Source organism: Mus musculus, chromosome 14 (assembly GCF_000001635.26).
Source record: "Mus musculus strain C57BL/6J chromosome 14, GRCm38.p6 C57BL/6J".
Taxonomy (NCBI): Eukaryota; Metazoa; Chordata; class Mammalia; order Rodentia; family Muridae; genus Mus; species Mus musculus.
Genome location: NC_000080.6, coordinates 14,326,912 through 14,337,117, shown reverse-complemented (window position 1 = coordinate 14,337,117; position 10,206 = coordinate 14,326,912). Strand labels below are relative to the sequence as shown.

The window sequence follows — 10,206 nt, the reverse complement described above, 5'->3', positions numbered from 1 at the left end:
TAGCAGCTAGAGTAAGAGTCCTAGGGGAGGAGATATGAGGATCTCCTTCTAAAATACCAAACAAAGGCCTTAACTCAGCGGAAGGAATCTTTAAAAAAGGTCTGAGCCAATTAATATCTCCCAACAGCTTTTGAAAATCATTTAAGGTATGGAGGTGATCTCTTCTTATCTCTACCTTTTGGGGCACAATCTTATCTGGGGACACCACAGAGCCCAAAAATTGTCCTGTATCAGAAATTTGGACTTTTTCTGTGGCTATCTGTAAACCCCACTGACTTAAAGTTTTAAGTAGAAAAGGATATGCCTTTTGTAGCATGGTAAGGTCTTTATGGCACAGGAGGATGTCATCCATGTAAAGGAGCAAAATTAAAGAGGGGAATTGTTCCCTCACTGGCAAAAGAGCTTCTTGTACATAAAGTTGACACATAGTAGGACTATTGGACATTCCCTGTGGTAAGACCTTCCATTGATACCTCTTATCAGGTTCCATGTGATTAATAGAGGGGATGGTAAAGGCAAATCTGGGCCTATCCCTTGGACACAAAGGTATAGAAAAGAAACAATCTTTAATATCTATAATAATTAAATTCCAGCCACGTGGTAAGGCGGAAAGTACAGGGAGACCCCTCTGTACTGGGCCAAATAAGTTCATTTGCTCATTAATGGCTCTGAGGTCATGGAGCAGTCTCCACTTTCCTGACTTTTTCTTAATTACAAAAATTGGAGTATTCCAAGGTGAGGTAGAGGGTTCAATATGGCCTAGTTTTAATTGTTCCTCTACCAGTTGAATCACAGCTTCTAGTTTTTCAGAGGATAGGGGCCATTGAGGAACCCACACTGGGTCCCCTGTTTTCCATGGTATGGGTCGTGCTGCCCCAATGGCCACTAAGGAAAACCCAGACCCTGTCTGTCTTGGTTTCCATTAGGTGAGATGGGCTCTATCCTTCCCTGTTCTTGATGTCCTAACCCTTTTCCTTCTTTATAACCCATCTTTGCCATGATATTTTTTGCTTTAGCTGAATACCCTCCCGATGGGGCGTTTTCATTGGACAAAATAAGGCCCAAATGCTGCATAATATCCCTTCCCCAGAGGTTAACCGGGAGTGGGAGCACATAAGGTATGAATTTCCCTTGCTGCCCTTCAGAGGATTCCCACGTCAAGGCAATGGAGCTTATAGTGGGACATGATTGATAACCTAGGCCCTGTAATGAATGAGATGACTCTGTGGTGGGCCATGCTTTGGGCCACCAATGTGTAGAAATTATACTTTTATCTGCTCCGGTATCAAGGATGCCTTCAAACTCTTTTCCGTTGATCTTAAGGCGGAGCTTAGGTCTATCATTCAAAGATACAACCAAATAGGCAGAATCATTTCCTGAGGAGCCCATTTTCTTTATCTCAGGTCCTGCAAATTTCTCCCTGGTATTATCAGGGAGGAGCAGCAGCTGAGCTATCCTATCTCCTTTACTAATAGAAAAAACGCCTTTAGGGCTTGAGCACAGGACCTGTATTTCAGGGGAATGTTGACAATCCATAACTCCAGGGTGGACTACTAAGCCCTGTAAGGTGAGTGAACCCCGGCCGAGAATAAGGCCCATGGTTCCCGGGGGCAAGGATGGTATAGGCTCCACTGGCACCGGCTGAATACTCATTTGAGGCATTAATAGGAAGTCGGAGGCGGCACGCAGGTCCACCCTTGTGGGTCTTTCTGGGTCGCCTCTCTGACTGCTTCCTGGGTCCTGACAAACTGGTTCCCATATCTTTGAGGGCCCTGGGACCGAGGGCCCGATGACCCGTTTTTTGGCACATAAGCTGATTGACTATCAGGTGGGGGAAGGATTCTGCCCTTTATATCCCTCACAGAGCGACACTGGTCGGCTCTATGATAACCCTTGCCACACTTAGAGCAAAGAGTGAGAGTCCCTCCCTGTTTATCTGGAGCTCTGCAATCTTTCTTAAAATGCCCAGGCTTTCCGCAGTTAAAACATGTCCTCTGATTATTTCTGCCCATGGAGCGGTTTTGGGATTGAAGGATGGCAGCCGCTAAACCTGCATTGCTGAGAGGTCCCCCAAGCTCTCGACAAACCCTGAGCCAGTCTTGTAAGCCTTTGTTCTTTCTTGGGGCTATGGCCGCTCGGCACTCCTTTGTGGCTTGCTCATAGATGAGCTGTTCTATCAGAGGCGCGGCTTGCTCTGACTCTCCAAAAATATGCTCTGCTGCCTCTGTCATTCTGGCCACAAAATCTGAGAAGGACTCCTGAGGTCCCTGGATTATCTTTGTTAACTGCCCAGTGGCTTCACCTGCTCGGGAGAGCGCCTTCCAGGCCCTAATAGCCGTGGAGGAAATTTGGGCATAAGCTCCCCAATGGTAGTTTGTCTGATCAGCAGAATAAGCTCCCTGACCCGTTAACAAGTCAAAAGTCCAATCTCTCTGTCTGGAGTCAAAGCAGCTGCGTTTGTTCGGGCCTGCGCTTGTGCAGCTTCGTGCCAAAGAGCTCTCCATTCCATATATTTGCCCATACTACGGAGAGCGGCTTTTACAATCGTTTGCCAGTCAGCAGGAGTTAGTGCCATGCCGGCGAGCCTGTCTAACTGCACCAAGGTAAAATTAGCATTGGTTCCGTATTTACGGACCGACTCGGCGAGTTCTTTAATCTGCACGTATTCTACCGGAGCGTGGACACGCCCACCCTCGGCTCCTTCAAAGACCGGAAATGCTTGTTGTATTTTCCTTTGTTCCTCTCTGGGAATGAATGAGTCTGCGCACTGCCTCTCTGCGCACTGTCTCTCTGCGCACTGCCTCTCTGCGCACTGCCTCTCTGCGCATTGCCTCTCTGCGCACTGCCTCTCTGCGCATTGCTGACGCACTACGCAGGGCGGGGGCTCCGCATAGGGCGGACCTTGAAACCGATTGCCCGGAGGTTGAACAGTACGCTGGCTTTCGCCAGCCGCTTTTGGCTTTTTTCTTGACCAATTAGCTGGCTGGTAATGGGCTGCTTCTTCCTCCCAGTCTGTTTCCTCAGAGGAGAATTCTTCATCTGCTTCAGAGCTACTAAGAGCTGGCTTCCTGAGCTCATCTAGTGACGAGTATCTCCTAGAGACCTCCGCTAATCGATCTTTTTTCTTTTTTTTTTTCTTTTCCTTCCTTCTAATCTCTCCCCAGGTATTCTTACCTGACCTAAACTTTTCCTCGGGTTCAAGACCCGTGGAAAGGCCTGTATACTTATTTTGTGTACCATATTTTCTCTTTGCTCCTACTCTCTCTCCCCGCTTTACTTCTGATAGATTGCCCTGAATTTCATCCAGAATTTTCAGCCCTATCTTAATCACCTGATAACATGTGAAAAGGAACAAAAGGGCTCCTAACACTAGAAAAAATTCAAGGCCAAACATTTTCCACTTTACTTCTGATAGACTGTCTTGAATTTCCTTAGAAAGTTCAAGACCAGACTTACCTCGTAAAGCTGTACTCACTGGTACTCTCGTTCCCCAGCTGAAAAGTTCTGAATTCATGCAGTTGAATCCTTCTCAACAGTCTGCTTTACGGGAACCTTTATTACCGCGACCCGCAGTTCTGGTTCTGGAATGAGGGATCTTCCTTGCGCCGGTCCCGAGTTTTCTTGTATTTTTTCGTCCCGGATTTCAGCACCAATTCTTAATAGCGTTCTCACGCCCGGCCAGGAAGAACACAACAGACCAGAATCTTCTGCGGCAAAACTTTATTGCTTACATCTTCAGGAGCTAGGAGCGCAAACCCCCAGCCCCAAAAGCGAAAGCCACCCCTATATCGAAACCGAAACCCCTTCCCTATTTAGGAGAGTTATATTTCGCCTAGGACGCATCACTCCCTGATTGGCTGCAGCCCATGGCCGAGCTGACGTTCACGGGAAAGGCAGAGTACAAGTAGTCGTAAAATACCCTTGGCACATGCGCAGATTATTTGTTTACCACTTAGAACACAGGATGTCAGCGCCATCTTGTGACGGCGAATGTGGGGGCGGCTCCCAACACAAAAGGAGATCAAGGGGATTACAAATTGGAAAGGAAGAAGTCAAAATATCACTTTTTGCAGATGATATGATAGTATATATAAGTGACCCTAAAAATTCCACCAGAGAACTACTCAACCTCATAAACAGCTTCATTGAAGTAGCTGGATATAAAATTAAACAAGTCAATGGCCTTTCTCTACACAAAGAATAAACAAACTGAGAAAGAAATAAGGGAAACAACACCTTTCACAATAGTCACAAATAATATAAAATACCTTGGTGCCACTCTAACTAAGGAAGTGAAAGATCTGTATGATAACAACTTCAAGTCTCTGAAGAAAGAAATCAAAGAAGTTCTCAGATAATGGAAAGGTCTCCCATGCTCATGGATTGGCAGGATCAATATAGTAAATGGCTATCTTGACAAAAACAATCTACAGATTCAATGCAATCCCCATCAAATTTCCAACTCAATTCTTCAACGAATTGGAAAGGGCATCTGAAATAACAAAAAAACCTAGGATGGCAAAAACTCTACTCAAGGATAAAAGAACCTCTGGTGGAATCACCATGCCTGACCTAAAGCTTTACTACAGAGCAATTGTGTTAAAAACTGCATGGTACTGGTATAGCGACACACAGGTAGACCAATGGAATAGAATGGAAAACCCAGAAATGTACCCACACACCTATGGTCACTTGATCTTCGACAAGGGAGCTAAAACCATCCAGTGGAAAAAAAGACAGCATTTTCAACAAATGGTGCTGGGACAACTAGCAGTTATCATGTAGAAGAAGGCGAATTGATCCATTCTTATCTCCTTGTACTAAGGTCAAAACTAAGTGGATCAAGGAACTCCACATAAAACCAGAGACACTGAAACTTATAGAGGAGAAGTGGGGAAAAGCCTTGAAGATATGGGCACAAGGGAAAAATTCCTGAAAGGAACTGCAGTTGCTTGTGCTGTAAGATTGAGAATTAACAAATGGGACCTCATAAAATTGCAAAGCTTCTGTAAGGCAAAAGACACTGTCAATATGACAAAATAGCCACCAACAGATTGGGAAAGGATCTTTACCAATCCTCAATCTGATAGGGGACTAATTTCCAATATACATAAGGAACTCAAGAAGGTGGACTCCAGAAAATCAAATAACCCCATTAAAAATGGGGCTCAGAGCTAAACAAAGAATTCTCACCCGAGGAATACCGAATGGCTGAGAAGCACCTGAAAAAATGTTCAACATCCTTAATCATCAGGGAAATGCAAATCAAAACAACCCTGAGATTCCACCTCATACCAGTCAGAGTGGCTAAGATAAAAAATTCAGGTGACAGCAGATGCTGGTGAGGATGTGGAGAAAGAGGAACACTCCTCCATTATTGGTGGGATTGCAAGCTTGTACAACCACTCTGGAAGTCAGTCTGGTGGTTTCTCAGAAAATTGGACATAGTACTACCGGATGATCCCTCAATACCTCTCCTGGGCTTATATCCAGAAGATGTTCCAACTGGTAAGAAGGACACATGCTCCACTATGTTCATAGCAGCCTTATTTATAATAGCCAGAAGCTGGAAAGGACCCAGATGTCCCTCAACAGAGGAATGGATACAGAAAATATGGTACATTTACACAATGGATTACTACTCAGCTACTAAAAAAATGAATTTATGAAATTTCTAGGTAAATGGATGGACCTGGAGGGTATCATCCTGAGTGAGGTAACCTAATCACAAAAGATCTCATATGATATATTATTACTGATAAGTGGATATTAGCCCAGAAACTTAGAATACCCAAGATAGAAGATACTATTTGCAAAACACATGAAACTCAAGAACAATGAAGACCAAATTGTGGACACTTTGCCCCTTCTTAGAATTTGGAACAAAACACCCATGGAAGAAGTTACAGAGACAAAGTTTGAAGCAGAGACGAAAGGATGGACCATCTAGAGACTGCCACACCTGGGGATCCATCCTATAATCAGCCTCCAAACGCTGACACCATCGCATAGGCCAGAAAGATTTTGTTGAAAGGAACCTGATATAGCTGCCTCTTGTGAGGCTATGCCAGTGCCTGGCAAACACAGAAGTGGATGCTCACAGTCAGCTATTGGATGGAACACAGGGCTCCCAATGGAGGAGTTAGAGAAAGTACCCAAGGAGCTAAAGCGGTCTGCAGCCCTATAGGTGGAACAATAATATGAACTAACCAGTACCCCCGGAGCTCATGTCTCTAGCTGCATATGTAGCAGAAGATGGTTTAGTCGGCCATCATTGGGAAGAGAGGCCCCTTGGTCTCGTAAACTTTAATTGCCTTAGTACAGGTGAACGCCAGGGCCAAGAAGTGGGAGTGAGTTGGTAGGGGAGTGGGGAGGGTATGGGTGACTTTTGGGATAGCATTTGAAATGTAAATGAAGAAAATACCTAATTAAAAAAAGAAACTAAGGGTTGAGGCTTACTAGTGATTTGTTTGTGTGTCAAGTTGACAAGGGGTCAATTGTACTGGCTGGTTTTGTGTCAACTTGACACAGGCTGGAGTTATCACAGAGAAAGGATCTTCAGTTGGGGAAATGCCTCTACGAAATCCAGCTGTAAAGTGTTTTCTCAATTAGTGATCAAAGAGGAAAAGTCCCTTGTGGGTGAGATCATCTCTGGGCTGGTAGTCTTGTTTCTATAAGAGAGCAGGCTGAGCAAGCCAGGGGAAGCAAGCCAGTAAGGAACATCCCTCCATGGCCTCTGCATCAGCTCTTGCTTCCTGACCTGCTTGAGTTCCAGTCCTGACTTCCTTGGTGATGAACAGCAACATGGAAATGTAAGCCGAATAAACCCTTTCCTCCCCAACTCGCTTCTTGGTCATGATGTTTGTGCAGGAATAGAAACCCTGACAAAGACAAAATCAAAACAAAACAAAACAAAACAAAACAAAACAAAACAAAACAAACTAAAACAAAACAAAACAAAACAAAACAAAACAAAACAAAACAAAACCAAAAAGGAAACAACCAAGATCTCTCTGACACTGTGCCACTCACTAACCAGGCAGCATGCACCTGGAGGCAAAATATTAGTGCTGGGAAGTGGTGGTGCATGTTTTTAATCCCAGCACTTGGGAGGTAGAGGCAGGAGGATTTCTGAGTTCGAGGCCAGCCTGGTCTACAGAATGATTTCCAGGACAGTCAGGGCTACACAGAGAAACCCTGTCTCAAAAAACTCAAAAAACAAAAAAAAGTTTTAGGGTCATTTTTTGTTTCTTGTGTTCTTTTTAGAATTTTAGGGTTTTTGTTTTGTTTTGTTTTGTTTTGTTTTGTTTTTTTGTTTTGTTTTGTTTTAGTATTTTGTAGGGTTCTTTAAAGAGTGATTTAGAGTTTCTTTTTAGAGTTTCAGGGTTTTAGTGTTTTTTTTTTGTGTGTGTGTGTTTTCTTGAGTACTTTTTTAAATTTTAGGGTTTTATTTTTGGGGTTTAAGAGTTTTAGTGTATATGTAGTTGCATCAGCTCTTGCCAGATCAGGAAGTGTAACATTTCTCGTCCCCTTGATGGGAAGCTGGTATCACTAGCATCCTACATATCCTGCATCCTAACAAATGGCTAATACCATTTAAGTCCTGCTCCCCTTTATATCACTCATGCCATTTAATATTTTTAGATTTATTCAACTCCAAAAGATAGCGCTCAGGAAGAATTCTCCAGTTTGTATTCTGAGAAGACATGAAGTGAGATATGAGAAAGGAAGAAGAACCAAGCATTGCAGCATAAACCTGAAATCCTAGCACTCGGGAGGTTGGAGCCACAGGACTTTCTATCAGTTCAAGGACACTCTGGGATACATAGCAAGTAAGAATTTGAGCTAGTTTTATGTAACAAAATATTGTCTCAAAACTCAGAAACAAAGGAGTGTTGAGGAAGGGAGACGAAGGAAACAAGGGCGATGGAGAAGTCACATTTTTACACTGCGGTTTCCCCTGTTCACCCAGTCCTTCCTTGTACTTCAGTCCTTCAGCTCAGGCCGAGCTGCACTGACAATTTTCCATTTATATGAAAAGGAGCTCACAGTCAAAAGTCTTTGGACACTCGCTGAGAACTCCCGATCTTCCCCAGTGCCCTCCTCAGACCTCCAGACACATCTTTGTTCCTCATGCTGTAAATGAGGGGGTTCAGCATGGGTGTGAGAATGGTATAGAACACAGAAAAAATTTTGTCTTGGGATGGGGAATGGTAAGAGTGTGGTACCATATAGGTGTATATGGCAGCCCCATAAAACAAGGTTACCACAGTCATGTGAGACGAGCAGGTAGCAAACGCTTTCTTCCTTCCTTCCACAGAGCTCATATGGTAGACAGTGGCCAGAATCCGCGCATAGGATGAGATAACCACAGAGAAAGGAATCAACAGCATCAGAACGCAGCACACATACATCACCGTCTCATAGAGGGCTGTGTCTGCACATGCCAACTTCAGCACAGCAGGTGCCTCACAGAAGAAGTGGTTAATCTCTCGTGATCTACAGAAAGGAAAACTCATGGTGATTGGAGTGAGGAGGAAGCCATCCAAAGATCCCCCAAACCAGGAGCCTGCTATGATAATCCAACAGATCCGGCGGCTCATGAGGACAGGGTACCTCAGTGGGTTGCAGATGGCCACATAACGATCATAAGCCATGAGGCCCAGAAGAAAGAACTCGGCTCCCACCAGGGTGAGGTATAGAAAGTGTTGAGCTGTGCATCCCACAAAGGAAATAGTCCTTTGCCCTAGAAGATAATCAACTAGCATCTTGGGCACAATGGTTGAGATGTACATCATGTCAATGAAGGACAAGTGACTGAGGAGAAAGTACATAGGGGTGTGGAGGTGAGCGTCTGTGTGGATCAGAAAGATCATAATTCCATTGGCCACCAGTGCAGTGAGGAAGATGACGGAGATTGTGGCAAATACAAGACCTGAGGTTTCCTCTGTGTTGAACAGCCCCATGAAAGTGAAGTCCGTGGATGATGTGTTGTCCCCTTCCATTTATCTTATAATGTTGCTGATATAACACGAAGCCTTCTAAGTAAAATGGTGGCACTTCCAGAAAATTAAAATTACAACCTAAAAGTCCAATAAAAGGACACATTCAAAACTAGCTTTCTTGGTATTTTTAAATTGATACACAATACCCGACTTACATAAAATATTAATATCTACAAAGTTTAAGCACAATTTATCATTATTAATCAATAATTTCTTAAGTACATTGAGCAAGATGTCAGTGGATGTTACAATATCATAATCATTCATATTTTGTAACATCTAAGCATATGTGTTATACCATAGTTTAATGTGTCCGTGTAAGGTTGGATAAGACACATCCTTTCTTAAGTGACATTTACTTGGTAATTTTATAAAGTGCATCTTAGCAATCGTGAGCATAATTACCATCATCATGACATTTCTGGACCCAGCTGTGCATAGTCTGTGTACCATTTAGCCACAGTGTGTCTAGTCTAACATTTGCATCATGTTGTATTACAAAAGTACACTTTGCTTCTGTTCACACATGCACCAACACATGTGTAGGGTGAAATGCACTGTCAAGGCAGTGAGCTCATGCAAATTCAGACATCAAAGGACCTGAAAAATATTCTTACTTTTAAGAATGAATTTTAATTAAAGGATGTAACAACAACATGTGTAAGGTAAAATGCTTTGGGAAGGCAGAGTGCTCTTGCACACTCAGACATCAAAGGACCTGAAAAATAATCTTACTTTTAAAAATGAATTTTAGTTTTAGGATGATGTGGCAACGGAGTTATCAATATGATTATTGTAATCATTACTGACTGAGACAATAATTAGGATTCAGAGAAAAGAGCACAAAGAAATACACAAAATGTATATTGAGCTATAGCCCACTTTTTTGGAATTTGAATTTTCATAGTGTTCATAATTAAAAAAAACTCAGTGTCTCTCATAATATCTGATTCAGTTAGGAAAATCATTACCACAACAATGTATATAAAAAACAAGATCAATCTTTTATGTGCTTTATGGCTAAAGTTGCAGGAAACATTTCCCAAACTACCCGAGTTAATTCTAATCCATTGCTCCGCTAAATCTTCTAAACCTAAGACCATTTGACATGATTACACAGGCAACAATGGTGATGACTTTGGGAAGGGCACAATTGCAGATGTTGTATATCCATTAGTTACCTTTACAATATACCAAGAGT

General features: G+C 43.0%; 1 protein-coding gene across 1 annotated transcript; it reads right to left on the bottom strand.

Annotated features, from left to right (window-relative positions):
• Positions 1 to 8,051: 8,051 nt before the first annotated feature.
• On the bottom strand, positions 8,052 to 9,005 carry Olfr31 (olfactory receptor 31). The gene has a single exon (NM_147027.2). The coding sequence runs from the start codon at positions 9,003 to 9,005 to the stop codon at positions 8,052 to 8,054; it is 954 nt and encodes a 317-aa protein (NP_667238.2).
• Positions 9,006 to 10,206: the final 1,201 nt, after the last annotated feature.